Source organism: Mytilus edulis, chromosome 9, assembly GCF_963676685.1.
Source record: "Mytilus edulis chromosome 9, xbMytEdul2.2, whole genome shotgun sequence".
Lineage (NCBI taxonomy): Eukaryota > Metazoa > Mollusca > Bivalvia > Mytilida > Mytilidae > Mytilus > Mytilus edulis.
Window position 1 is genome coordinate 39,853,041 of NC_092352.1, and position 15,481 is coordinate 39,868,521.

At 33.0% G+C, this 15,481-nt stretch overlaps 1 protein-coding gene across 1 annotated transcript in view; it reads left to right on the forward strand.

The window, feature by feature from the left end:
* Positions 1–14,326, forward strand: part of LOC139489957 (polycystin family receptor for egg jelly-like) — a 59,120-nt gene extending 44,794 nt beyond the window's left edge. Inside the window, exons 17-24 of the mRNA XM_071276807.1 lie at positions 2,739–2,969; positions 3,149–3,605; positions 4,713–4,879; positions 7,741–7,974; positions 8,316–8,486; positions 10,910–11,070; positions 12,231–12,966; positions 14,198–14,326. Of these exons, the coding sequence (XP_071132908.1) occupies positions 2,739–2,969; positions 3,149–3,605; positions 4,713–4,879; positions 7,741–7,974; positions 8,316–8,486; positions 10,910–11,070; positions 12,231–12,966; positions 14,198–14,326 (2,286 nt within the window). The remainder of the gene's footprint in view (positions 1–2,738; positions 2,970–3,148; positions 3,606–4,712; positions 4,880–7,740; positions 7,975–8,315; positions 8,487–10,909; positions 11,071–12,230; positions 12,967–14,197) is intronic.
* Positions 14,327–15,481: the final 1,155 nt, after the last annotated feature.

The window sequence follows — 15,481 nt, forward strand, 5'->3', positions numbered from 1 at the left end:
TCTATTAAGTATAAGATAAAGTTCATTTATAGAAAAATATATAGAAATCCTATATTAAATTAGAAAAAATGATTTAGACCCGCGATCCCCCTTAAATGCAAAATTAGATTTTTACCCCAATTTCACGGTCCACTGAACATAAAAAAAAAATGATCGTGCGAGGGGGGCATCCGGGTACTGTGGACACATTCTTGTTTATATTTATTATGAAACAGTATTATACGATCGACAACTAAATATTTCACTCTGTGATTGTTAATCGTAAAATTTGGGAGCTTACTCACTTTCGGGTCTTTGTGCCGAAGTTTATCAATCATTACCTATTGATAAACATTCAACACAAAATCTTGGAGCATTTAAACAATAAGTGAGATAAAAGAGCGACGTATTTTTATTTGAATTTTTCACGAGTACCCATTTGCTTGTTAAATTAGTCATTATTAAATCATTTCGTGTATTGATTTTTTGGTAAAATCTTCTCTCCACGTTAATTAACTTTTTTATCTCTGTCTTTATTCCTTTGCACTTATGCTGTGCAGTTGTCGAATTTCTGACGAAAGGTGTAGTGGTTAAGGTCACTGTATACGGAGAAGAAGTTGTCGGCGAATAAGAGAACGGAAGACTTTTATAGCAGTTCATTTCGAAACATTATAATAAAACAAAGGATAATATTTAAGCAGAAAAACCATGTACACGTATTTTATAGTAAAACTGGGCCATTCTACTATAGTTAACATATTCAACTTTTTTGTTAAATTTGAAGGGTCATATGACTTTAAAGTCGATATCACACACACATATTTTCAATTTGAACAAAAGCTATATCACGTTTTCTGATATATATTTAAAGGAAAATTCCTAGTCACTTATTCAAAATACAGAATAAATCAAAGGGACAACCAAAAACCGTATGTTGAAGAAAGCTAGATAAAAGGTTAAATCACAAAAATACTGAACTCAGAGGAAAATCAATTCGGAGAGTCCATAATCACATGGCAAAATCAAATAACAAAACGCATCAAAAACGAATGGACAAGAACTGTCATATTCCTGACTTGGTACAGGCATTTTCAAATGTAGAAAATGGTGGATTGAACCTGGTTTTATAGCTAGCTAAACCTCTCACTTGTAGAACACCACGAAAAATGACCAACTAAAACAAAAATCATACACAAAACTTTCCACCGGAAAACAAAAAGTGGACTCTTATGCTGTAGAATGTACTTCCTCCTCCATAAGGGACAGCCAACCTCCGATGATACGTCACATTCAATGATTTCACAATCACAAAAAAAAAGACGGAATTACTAGTGCAAGTGAACATGATACTGATTATCTGTGAAACAAATATAATTCATTAGGAAATTTTATGTTGTCTGCAAAAACTTTTCAGAATTGGCATCAACTTTACAATTAGAAAGACTTGGTTCAAAACATACCTAGAAACATTTATGACAATCGGTAACTATAATCTGAGTCATCAAAATTGTGGCTTTGCTACGAATGTTTCATAATAGTGGAAAACATAAAAAAAAATATGAATTGATATGATATATATTTCGAAAATAAATTAATCAAGGCGACAGTAGTTTATCAATATTCAAATATCGTAGCTCGATTAAGGGGATAAAAATTCAGCTAACAAACAAAAACTGATTGAATCACACCAACTTCAAAAGAAGCGATCCCGGTTGCGTCGACAGGGAATCATTCACCTGCTATCCATACCTTAAACCGATATAAAATCTTAATTTAAGTATTCTTTTTTGTACGAAACTCGAAAATTTAAAATGAAACTGCTACCGCTTTATTGGGGAGATAATGCATTATTGTGGTAATAAATACAGAATGTTTAAAATAAACTTGTAGAATATCAATATGACTGTAACTATTCATACGCTTTTCACAGCTATAAACTACGACACACGTGATAATTTTACTTTTCCAATTGTTATCTATTTCTTGTTCACTCACAGTATGTAGACTTCAGTGATAGAGTATGGAAGTCTACAGAAGATTCATCAATTGGGACAACATCCCTAATTCGCCTCGAAATGAGGAACTCAAAAGTCACGTGTAAAGATAAAATCTCTGTGTAGTGATATTGGACATGTTTCTATTTTTTACAAATGACTGAACTTAACCATTTGTGGTGATTAGGAAAGTAGAGAAACATAGAATAAATGTGTAAAACCTATGGAGCTATTAAATGTGTTCAAAGTATTAAATTTTCAAAGAACTTATTGTGTTAAAAGGGGGATATTTTACCACAAGGAGCCGCATCACAAAAGGATGTTCGGGGTATGCTAATTTACGGAAAAAGTAATCTCACTTCGTACCCCGAAAATGTCACAGCTTCGAAATGAGATATCATACATATCCAAGTTTACGATATGGACTGAGCTACAGGAAAAAACGTTACCATTACCGCCTATGTAAAAACAGTTAAAGATCTTGACCCAATTGCACTCTTATCAAAACAGTTGGAATGCCAAATCGTTAAATTACCGATTGTGCCCTATTCACAGATTCGACATTTTGACTTAGTATGGATTCTCAAGGCAGATAATGAATATATAGTAGGAGACGCTTTCCCATTCAACGCACCAGATCTTGCTCCATTTTGAATTCTTGCAGTTAATGGATTTATGAGATTGAACATCGGTAAACTATTGTTGCCTCAAGTTTTATCAAAAAGGTTTAAAGTAATAAGTAATTATTTTCCTCAATATTTTCAGGCATCATTAACAGATACATCAATCGACACAGCTTTGCAAGTGATGAATGACCAGGGATTGAATATGATATGTAAAGGCTGTAAAACAATCTTCAACACAAAACATGTAAATCTTTACATAATTAAAGCAAGAATTCAAGAGAGCTCCTTTAGTGAAGTACCAAATGATATACTCCAGAACTCGACAATTCCTATGAGGCTAGGCGATATGAATGACATAACTTCACTTGGAGTAAGAATGCCTAATTTTACAATTTCCAAATTATTTTTATGATAGTTGATCTAAAAGCTAGTATACCAACCAACTGGAAATAGCGCTTTTAGTACTGTGTGTTTACTATTAAAAAATTAGACATTTTGGTAATTTGCATTTCAAGTATCAAATATAATATATTTTATTTTGTATTGTAGATTGCAGATTTCCCACAGAATGTGTATATAGCCGGTAGTTCAGACACAGCTTTAGTTACGTCAAACGTCCATAAGTTGTTTCTAAAAGATAAAAATTATGAAACTTTTATTCCGGCCAATTTCATGGTTGCAATTAACCAAACTACTCGAGCTTTACAGTTTTCTCAGAACATACCTGTGTACACAGAAGGGGATGCTTCTAATCTCTTTTACCACTCATTTTTCTATCGTGACAATGGAGACTACGTGTGTGTGTCAGTTCTTCCAGTACAGGGCGTTCCAGATTGTGTTACGTCATATGACGTCTATGTCAAATTCGATTCGCAGCCAACTCACTTAAATTATGACGCCAAAGGAAGAACGTCACCTGACAATGACAGAATGATATGCTTCCCTCCTCAGTTGTTTTCTTCAACGGGTGAGATGCATGTTGCCCTGCATGCAAACAGTAAAGTGGGTAAGCCATTAGGAACAAACATTAATCGTATTCTGTAAAGAAATTGAGTTAGATGCTCTAACGGTAAAAAGTAAAATCACAAAAATACTGAACTCAGAGGAAAATCAAATCGAAAAGTCCCTAATCACATGGTAAAATCAAATGACAAAACACATAAAAAACGAATGGACAAAAACTGTCATATTCTAGACTTGGTACAGGCATTTTCAAATGTAGAAAATGGTGGATTGAACCTGGTTTTACAGCGCTAAACCTCTCACTTGTACGACAGTCGTGTCAAAGGAGTAGGTTCAGTAAGACCCTTTTTTGGCCCCAAAATATAGCATTTTTGGAGAATTGTGAAAATGTAATCTTTAAGCTATATTTTGGAACGTAAAATGCTTCTGCTACATAAATATAAGCTGTTTTTGACAATACAATGCACAAATATCGCGTTATAGCATCATTAAGTCATGCTAAATTACTGAACTCTTCAAAATGTTAGCATTTTGGTTAATTTTTAGACGGTTTCCGTCTAAAATGAAAGTTGCCGCATTCGTGTTCATTCATAATATTGAAATGTAAGTTGTATTGGATGATAATACACAACATATATAAAGGTTGAGGATGAACACGGATGCGGCCACTTTCATTTTTGACAAAATCGATCTGAAAAGTGACGTTTTTTGGCATATTTGATAGACTTTTCATAGTAAAATTGTCACAAATAAAGGTAAAAGGTCTAATTCAGTAGGTCCCTTTCGTGAAAAGGGAACGGGATTGTAGTTAAGATATAAGGAACATGTCCGATATCGTCTTTGTAACAGATATTCAATTACGGTGAACCAACTCGTGATGGCGTCCGTACAATCTACGTAGAGATAAAGACTCAAATAAGTGAAACCATTTAATCGTGATATTACACATGTATTAAGTTGACTTTAACAAAAATTAAGTAACTCACAAATAGCTTAAAAGTTTATACAGCAAACTGTTGCTCCGAGAAAACAACTTTTTTTCGAGGGGTAACAATCTACTCTATCAACGTCTAAGATATGTGTACTTTAATGTACTATACTGAATGGTATGTTGTCATTGTCTAGTATATTTTTTTTCTTCGGTTGACAGGTTTTGGATCCCTTGGTTATGTATGGGAACCAATCACCGGAAGATATGCTAATATGTCATACAACATATCAGAACCAGAACTGATGCCATATAATCTGCATATAGTGACGTCAAATTGTAAAGAGTGGGATCCCAAAAGACAATCATGGGATTCAATCAACTGCGAGGTAATCAATCTTATATCTTTACATGATTTTTACTGTTACCACATGATTTAAATGTAGAGATATACTAAAATAACTTAAGTCTGAGTTTTTGTCTTTGTTTTTTCGAGAAAAAGGGCAGACGTTTCAAGAACTAAGGATTTTCTTATCGCCAGAATATATTACCTTATCACTATTTGGCACAACATTTCGGAATTTTGGGTCCTCAATGCTCTTCGACTATGAACTTGTTTGGCTTTATAACTATTTTGATATGAGCGTCACTGATGAGTCTTATGTAGACGAAACGCTCGTCTGGCGTATTAAAATATAATCCTTGTACCTTTGATAACTATTTATACCACTTGGTCGATGTCACTGCTAATGGACGTTTCGTCAACGAGGGTATCACTAGCCCAGTAGTCAGCACTTCGGTGTTGGCATGAATATCAATGATTTGGTCATTTTTATGAATTTTCTGTTACAAAACTTGATTTTTTCAAAAAAAACTAAGGATTTTCTTATCCCATGAATAGATTACCTTAACCGTATTTGGCACAACATTTTGGAATTTTGGGTCCTCAATGCTCTTCAACTTTGTACTTGTCTGGCTTTATAACTATTTTGATCTGAGCGTCACTTATGAGTTTTATGTAGACGAAAGGCTCGTCTGGCATATTCAATTATAATCCTGGTACCTTTGATAACTATTTGTGACTGATATTTATGAAATTAACATATACTCGCGTCAAGAAAAGGAAAGACACATTGTAAGGATTTGCAATGCTGTTCGGGGCTTCATAAGGAAAAGTTTATGTTCATTAGTCAGTTTCGACTGTAAAACAAATGTAATAATAAAAAGACTAATTATAAATATTTCAAAAAATTATGAAATGGATATTGCTATAAACCAATTAGAATACCCCATATTTGAATTTTCAATTCACAAACATTAAAAAAATGAGAATACAAAAAGCAAATATACACAAAACAGGTCATAATAATATAGTAAGTTTTTATGCACATTAATTGAAATTTTACAAATTCATGAATGTCGTTGTAGATGTAGTATTTGCATGCATTAACAATGCCTCTAATGTATACAACTTTAAAGGTCCATCTCATATTGGTACATTATAACAATTAATCTGTTTACAAGGTCTAAGTTTTCAATGTGTATTTATTAATTTAACGACAGTTAAATATTAGACACAAGTTTGTTTTTCTTTGTTTAATTTCCTGGTTTTAGGATTTTTGAGGTGTATATAAAAAAAAGTTTACAAAATCCTATACTTAAGTGGTGTCTATTAAATGAAACAATTGAACAAAATGATTTTAATGTTACGATACGATAAACTGTATAAAAAAAGAAGATGTGGTATGATTGCCAATGAGACAACTATCCACAAAAGACCAAAATGACACAGATATTAACAAATATATGTCACCGTACGGCCTTCAACAATGAGCAAAGTCCATACCGCATAGTCAGCTATAAAAGGCCCCGATAAGACAATGTAAATCAATTCAAACGAGAAAACTAACGGCGTATAACACATATGGATACCTTTTATATTTGTGTGTGTTTTTTTAGCTAGCTACTACGTTTTAAAGATTTGACTGAATATCAATGGAATAAAATAATAGACACAATATACTTGGGAACAATTAAGTCCTTAGGTCGAAAGAAAAATGACAATATCATGACTAAAATGAAAACAATGAACAGACAAAAAAACAGTATACACCACACCACACACTAAAATAAAGGTGAGAACCAGTCATGCTGCTTAAAACAGTACACATTTGATGATAAGGCGCATTTAGTGATGTCAAGGGAAAGAGAACGAAATTGTGGTGAAAACCATTGCAATATTTGTAAAGATATGACTTCACCTTGACCATTAGTAACCTTTTGGTCAACAACTTCAATGTAAGCACAATCCTCTATTAATGGAATAAGAAGTAGAGGATGCAAAGGGAGCAATCGAACACCAAACGTTAAAGTTTAACAGAAAGTCCAATGGTCAAAAGAAAAAAAAACGATAAAAAAACAAACAACAGTGTACAAAACACTACACAAAAGAACCGAAGACTGAGTCAAATCCTACAAAAACCGGTGTGATCTTTCGTGCTCCTAAAGGTGATATAAACCTGATTAACCAAAAAACATTCATCATATTACCATTGACAAGAAAAAAATCGTTGATCAGTCGCAACCGAAAGTGTCATAATCGAAAAATATAAACAGAGGACGGGGTTGTGGTAAACATAATTTGAACATGATAAAGTCCGTACATCATTATACGGAACAGATTCTTTGGAATACCTGGGAGATATATACTCCATATGCAGGTGCTGATATTTGCTATATAGCAGTATGAAGTTCACAAATGGAAAGCTGAGATCATATATTTTCTCGTAAAGTATAATACTTAACTGGTCATTATGATTAAAGGCTTGATATAGGTCAAGATGTAAAAATAGACTGAGCTTCATCTGTGGGATTACTCTGACTAAGACGAGTTAATGCGAGTTTATTATTTGTTGTATGCATTTGGTTGTACTGATGTTTTTGAAATTTCTGACCTGAAACTGGCAACTTACCTGGAAAGCTGAACAGGCGACAGTCCATAACTTGTATATTATTATTTTCATTTGCGTTCTAAATTGCCATTCTAGAAATAATTCTCAGCAAACATTACAAGATATAAGATATATGTAAAAAAAAAAAATTAAATCATTTTCGTAAGCTTTCACTGTAAAGGTTCGTGTAGTCTTTATAATGCAATAGCAAGGAACTAGCTAAAAAGTGTAGCGGATCAATTAGAGCAATACAATTTGAGTATGTGATATTGATATAAATTTGTGTTGGTTATTTTCAGATGGATTGGTTTCCAAGGCAAGATATCATAGAATGTACATGTCGTCCAGCTTTTGGTTTAACCTTTGGTAACACTTTTTATGTGGCGCCAAATACAATCGATTTCTCAACAGTGTTCTTACGTTTTGATATAACCAATCAAGGTCCTGTGATCGGGACTATTATAACGATATTAGTGATTTACGTACTGTTACTAATTTGGGCGAGACATCAAGATAAGAGAGATATTGCAAGGGTAAAATTGTTTCACTGATTTATTTTTGTAAGTGTTGATCTACTGAAAATATAAAACAAAATTAAAGTATCAAAATCAAATGCAATGAAGAATAAAAACCGGTGTTTTTTTATGCTTTTAAGTTTTTACTAAAATTAACTGTAGGCAAACACAATTAAGAATCATTGTGCACGGAATATTTTAAAAATATTTTGATCATGTTGTTTATCCTCCAGTATGGATTTAAAACTATTTTAAGTCTTCAGTGACACATATGATACAATCTAATAAACAATATAAAAAAATTGGAATGTTACTAAAATTTATAAACATGAATTCAGTCAGGATTTCTATCTTTTTAGTGGGGAGTTACTCCATTAATTGACAACTTCGTGGACGACACATATTATTACCTTGTAACAGTCTATACAGGAATGAGGAGAGGGGCAGGTACAAAGTCCAGGATAGGCTTTATAATTCATGGAAAAGATGGGGGTACAGGAATACGGGAATTATATGATGGCGTCAGATCGGTAAGCCTGTATTCTTTTTAGTTTTAAGTTAAAAAAAAGTAAAATCTTCACACATAACAGTTTTATCATATTATTTAGTTTGTTTTGAATATGATTAAATGCCATTCGTTTTTCTCGATATCAAAGTTGACTTTTTTCCTTATGTCGTAACTACAATGCCCATCCCTTTTCACGAATGTGACCTACCGAATTAGACTATTTAACGGATTGTAATAACATAAGTAACACGACGGGTGCCACATATGGAGCAGGATATGTTTACCCCTCCGGACCATCTGAGATCAACCCCAGTTTTTGGTGGGATTTGTGTTGCTTAGTCTTTAGTTTTCTTTTTTGTGTCTTCTGTACTATTCTCTGTCTGGTTGTCTTTTTTATTTTTAGCCATAGCGTTGTCAGTTTATTTTCAATCTATGAGTTTGACTATCTTTCGTCCCTCTTTTCTGCGATCTAGATCCTTATTGTTGTAGTGTTAATTTCGGACCTTGAAAAGAAAACAAATATAATTATGTGATATCTTAATCGGTCATGTGTGAAGGACTTTGAACTGTATTTTGTTACGAACGTGATAATTTTCAATTGTCAACTTCCAATTTCCCAACAGTAGTATACTATCTGTGCATATATAAAGAAATAAGAAAATATAGTATGACTGCCAATCTGTTTACACTATACAGACGTCATTGAAAACGGATGTGCTACTTACAAACAAAATTGAGGAAACAGAGTAATGAGGACGAGCCAGTGAAATTGAAACTTCATATTTTATGGTCACAATCACCAATGTGTTGACCAATACGATCGCCTGTGTCTCAACTCATTAGAAACATTTGTTCGCGGTCTTAGATTATAAGATACCAGAATATAATGATCTGTAAATTTACCGAGAGTTCCAAAATTGTAATATTACAGATAACAGGCTATTATTTGAACTTGGAATTATTTTTAATTATGGAATTTGCTTGATTTCTTGTTATTGAAATTTTTAATAAATTCAATGTTTATTCTGTACTGAAATGTTCTGTGCTGCGCACAACACTGTCTATTACAAGGAAAATATTATATTTTCAATAGAATGTACTGTGCCGCGCACAACACTATGTAACCAAAATACATTGTACGGAAAATGTAATTAACTGCTCAAAAGATCATAATACCAAATATCAGGGAATTTATTAAAAAATTTTAAACACAAGAAATTATGCAAATTCCATAATTAAAAATAATTCCAAGTTCAAATAATAGCCTGTTAGATGTCGCTTTGTAAGTCTGATCTGTTGATTTACCAAGTGTGTTCTACTCCTGATGACATTTTGACGAGTACGGATTTGCATGGCGGGAAAGGCATACATAGCAGGAGACGCTTACCCTATTGATGCACCCAATATCTTTCAGGAGTTGATGCGAATCACACATATTTTACTTGTTACTTTGATATATATAATGACTTAATACATTGTTCACAACAATACAAATTCGTTGATTAATCTTATTCGCTTTAGTTCTCAACCAATCTTCATTGTCAATTTCTAGATGAAAGTAAGGATCTATATGAGGCAGATTTTTTTTCTTTTCTTTTGTTACCTCTTATGACAGCGGACTCTGACTTCTCTGAAACTGAGTTTTACTGTGTATATTGTGATGCGTTTGTTTTTTTATATATCGGCAAGAGGTATAGGGGTAGGGTTGAGATATCAAAAACATGTTTAACCCCGCCGCATTTTTGCGCCTGTTCCAAGTCAGGAGCCTCTGGCCTTTGTTAGTCTTGTATGCTTTTTAATTTTAGTTTCTTGTGTATAATTCGGAGTTTAGTATGACGTCCATCATCACTGAACTAGTAAACATATTTGTTTAGAGGCCAGCCGAAGGACGCCTCCGTTGCGGGAGCTTCTCGCTGCGTTGAAGACCCATTGGTGGACTCCGGCTTTTGTCTGCTCTATGGTTGGGTTTTTGACTCTTTGACACATTCCCAATTTCAATTCTCAATTTTATTAACTGTATCTGTGGTATCATTTATTTCAATTTTGATAGAATAGATGCTTTCAAAAAGGACACCGACCATTGGAATTTATTATGCCAATTTAAAAATGAAAATAATTTACCATTTAGAGAAAAATAAAAATAAACCGTTTTAAAACATCTTATCATCGTTTCCAATTTTGCCAGGTGAAGGGCAATAATTGTGTATAAATTAAAATTGCAATCAAAGGGTTTCACTTTAGAAGAACTAGTTTCTGTTTTTCCCATGTCACATTGCAATAAAATTGTAATATACATTCAAAGAGAAAGTATTGTCCTTTTACGGATCCCTAATACGCATTTTAAATTGTTACGGTTTTTTTGTGGAAATAAAGAAAAACAATATTGTCGTTTCATCATGTATCTTTGTTTTGTATTCAAACAATCTCATTTGATTTCAATTTCAGGAAATACCAGCTGCAAGTGTTGTACATTTCCTGATGTCAACACCATATCCGCTAGGAGACTTAAGCTATGTTTACATATGGCATGATAACTCGGGTGAGGGCGAGTCTTCATCATGGTATTTAACTCGTGTTGATGTTGAAGACATACAAAAGAGGGAAAGGTAGTGTGATTATTTAAATCAGGGTAGTTTATATTCATAAACTGCATTTATTGATGTTCAGATAATCCAGGTTACAATATATATCTTCAATGGTGAACTTTTAGAGGCGAAAAGGGTCCATCAAGTAAAATGTTTGACAATTTTATTTCTTTATATGACATAACCTTGGAATAATCCGTGTCGTCTAACAAACACTCGGAAATCTAATTTAAAACCTCCAAATTCAACAAATATGAAGTATTTGGTACTTTGTTTTGCCAAAAATACGCATCAGAAAAATTAGAATGCATTTTCACCTTTTAGTTAAGGTTCCACTAAAGTCAAAATATAGGACACTTCATAAACATCTAAACTTTGCCTGTATTTTTCAACCTATAATGAATAAAGTCATAAACTATGAGAACATATGTTCATTTAAACATACTTTACATATACACATTGTATAAATTTTAAATAATCTTGAAATTGTTATGTTGTGGCCAAACCGGTTCTTGGGGTGAACACTAAATTTTCAAAAAAATCGGCAGGCCTGCAAGACGACTTAATTTGCTTAAAATTGGTATGGAAGAATACTATTACATATAATGCAGGGCAAGCGCATGTTGATTTTTTATAAAATGTATTGATTTTCGAGTTTCATTTAATTTCATGTATCTAAGTGAACGAATATCGAAGGTACAATACAGAAATTGGACAAATATGCCATTAAAACATATGTTTGTGACAAATCAGCATTCGCTTGCCCTGCATTACATGTAACAGTATTCGTCCATACCAATGTTAAGCAAATTAAGTCGTCTTTCAGGCCTGCAGATTTTTTTGAAAATTTAGTGTCCACCCCAAAAACCGGTTTGGCCACAACATAACAATTTCAAGTTTATTGACAATTTACACAATGTGTATATGTAAAGTATGTTTAAATGAACATATGTTCTCATAGTTTATGACTTTATTCATTATAGGTTGAAAAATACAGGCAAAGTTTAGATGTTTATGAAGTGTCCTATATTTTGACTTTAGTGGAACCTTAATGCATTGTGAGATACATTATCTCGCTAATTTAATGAATACGGTTATTTTTCATTCAAATTAGTAAATAAGTAAATATATTATATGAATTCCATTGAACTTTGATATGTACATCTTAAATCTTCATGCAGGTTTATTTTCCTATGTGGTAAATGGCTATGCTTAGATACAGTTGATAGCAGTGTAGATGCTATCCTACCAGTTTGTGGAAAAGAAAATGTCACGACGTTCTCAAATATGTTTACCCTGAAAATAAAAGAAAACTTGGCTGATAACCATATGTGGATTTCAATATTCTTCCGGCCGACAAGCAGCCATTATACAAGATGTCAGAGACTTACATGTTTCCTGTTATTTGTTTTTTTAACAATGATAGGAAATGCAATATATTTTCGTGATGAAGACCAGTATTCAAATGCTGGATCAGATATTCATGTTGGTCCCTTTTCATTCTCACTGACAGCAAGTTACATTGCATTAATATCTGCTCTAATTTCAACACCTACCACCTTATTAGTAATTTTGATGTTTAGTAAAAGTAAATACAGGGAAACCATTACTGACACTACAAATACTTCACGAAAATATAGAATACCGGTATTGGATTTTTGGTTGGATAGAATATTGGCAGAGAGTCGTGAGTTAGAGAAACCTCTCGTTTCAAAGGGACTTTTCAACACTGAAAGTACTATTTTTCCATATTGGTTTCAATATATAGCATGGATTTTGGCACTATCAGGAATAGGAGCATGTTCCGTCTTCTTGTCTCTTTATAGCGTTGAATGGGGGAAAAATAAGTCTGAGAGATGGCTTGGACAGTTTTTTCTGTCTTTCTTTAGCTCGATCTTTCTACTAGATCCATTGAAGGTAAGTAACATATAGTTTAACAAATTTAAAATATATATTTCATTATTGTAACTAATTTACTGATCATCTGTTAAAAGTAGACGGATATTGTTATCCAGTTTAGTCCAATTTGTGTTTTGTTCTTTTCCGGATTTTATGGTTTTTTTTATACTTTCGACATTTGCGGTCAATGAAAGTGGTAATTGTTTTTTCAAATATTTTTTCGAATGCTGTCAAATATATCGGGATCATTTAGACAACATGGTAAAATTGTTAACGTTGATTTTATCATGTTTATTACACACAATTTGTCTACGATTGTACTGAATTTAAATAATAATTGAGAAAGGAAATGGGGAATGTGTCAAAGCGACAACAACCCGACCATAGAGCAGACAACAGCCAAAGGCCACCAATTGGTCTTCAATGTAGTGAGAATTCCCGTACCCGTAGGTGTCCTTCAGCTGGCCCCTAAAAATATGTATACTTGTACAGGGATAATGGATGTTATACTAAACTCCGAATTATACACAAGAAACTAAAATTAAAAATCATACAAGACTAACAAAGGCCAGAGGCTCCTGACTTGGCGGGGTTAATCATGTTTATGAGATCTCAACCCTCCCCTTATACCTCTAGCCAATGTAGAAAAGTAAACGCATAACAATACGCACATTAAAATTCAGTTCAAGAGAAGTCCGAGTCCGATGTCAAAAGATGTAACAAAAGAAAATAAAAAAAAAATGACAATAATACATAAATAACAACAGACTACTAGCAGTTAACTGACATACCAGCTCCAGACCTCAATTAAACTGATTGAAAGATTATGTCTTCATCATATGAATATCAGGCATAATCCCTCCTGTTAGGGGTTTAGTATCATACTATCATAAAATATATGAGAAGAAAATAACCCGTGCCATGCCAATAACTGTTTTTTTTTTAAGTACGGATATTGTTTGTTTTAAGTTTGCTGTTTTTAAAGGCATTTCAACTTCAAGAAACCTGATGTCAACCTGATTTCTTTGTCCGGATTTGACTATATTTTCGTTTGATCAGCTCTTTAACTTTTGTTTAAGCATTTTAAATCTTCTAATCATTCTAGACAAGACATTAAATGTCGAAATTTGCATCTGATTCAGACAATTTATCCCGTTTATGTTTTTATGACCCGTATGCATTACTGTTTAAAGGCACCTTATTGAGAATTACTGGTTACATAGTTGATAACTTGTGTTTTATTTAATAGATCATAGTTATGTCTGCAGTATTTGCAATGTTAGTAAAGCAAACCAACAAGTTCAGACCTACAGGACTTGAAAGGTCATTCATTCTCAAAAACTATAGGCACACTTTGGGATACAAAATAAGTAAGTGATTGGTGCATGTGAGACATTTTTATGTATTTGCTTGGCATATAAATATTTAAAACGCAAATTTGTCTGTCATTACCACTAATGACTATATTTGCCTTAGACTGGTACGTTGATGGGATTCTAAAATCGTGGATAAATTTGAATTTAGCTCGTTAGATAGTCTCTGCTAACAACTATTCAAAACGTTTTAGATTTTGGTCGATTTAGAAGTAGGATATTGACCATGGATCTCAATTGAAAGACAACTGAATGATGCATATTTCGGCTTTGTATAATTCACTTTTGGTGCATGCATGACTACGATACTTATAGGTTTCATAACGAGTGATAATTGTTGATATCAACTCGAGTTTATTATTTCTATTAAAATAAAATAGCTAGAGCTCAAAGCAAGTATTGTCTTACTTCCTATGCATGTTTTTGAATTTGATTGGTTAAATGCAATCGCGTGGAGACCGTGTATATTTCATATTGGGTTAGTAGGCGTAGTTTATTTCAATACACGGAAAGTAGTGATGTTACGTCCTTTTGTTAGGAAAAATCTGAAAGATTTCAATAATCGTAGAAATTGATAATGAACGATTGAAATAAATCCATAAAACACATCAAAAGCTTTCAAGTTATTATTGTTGGCATTTGTCAGTAGGTTCTCAATATTGCAGACTTGATCACTTTGATAGCCCACTAGTCTAAATACCACATGTTAAGATAGTCGGTAAGATAAATTCGTTAAACAGTGTGCTTGGCTCTCACCCCATATGAAATTTACTGACCCCATATATATCGTATATATATAAAAAAAAAAAAAAAAAAAAAAGAAGATGTGGTATGATTGCCAACGAGACAACTGTCCACAAGAGACCAAAATAACACAGACATTAACAACTATAGGTCACCGTACGGCCTTCAACAATGAGCAAAGCCCATACCGCATAGTCAGCTATAAAAGGCCCCAATATGACAATGTAAAACAATTCAAACGAGAAAACTAACGGCCTCATTTAAATAAAAAAATGAACGAAAAACAAATATGTAACACATAAACAAACGACAACCGCTGAATGACAGGCTCCTGAATTGGGACAGGCACATACATAAATAATGTGGCGGGGTTAAACATGTAAGCGGAATCCCTAATACACTATGTACTCTAATAA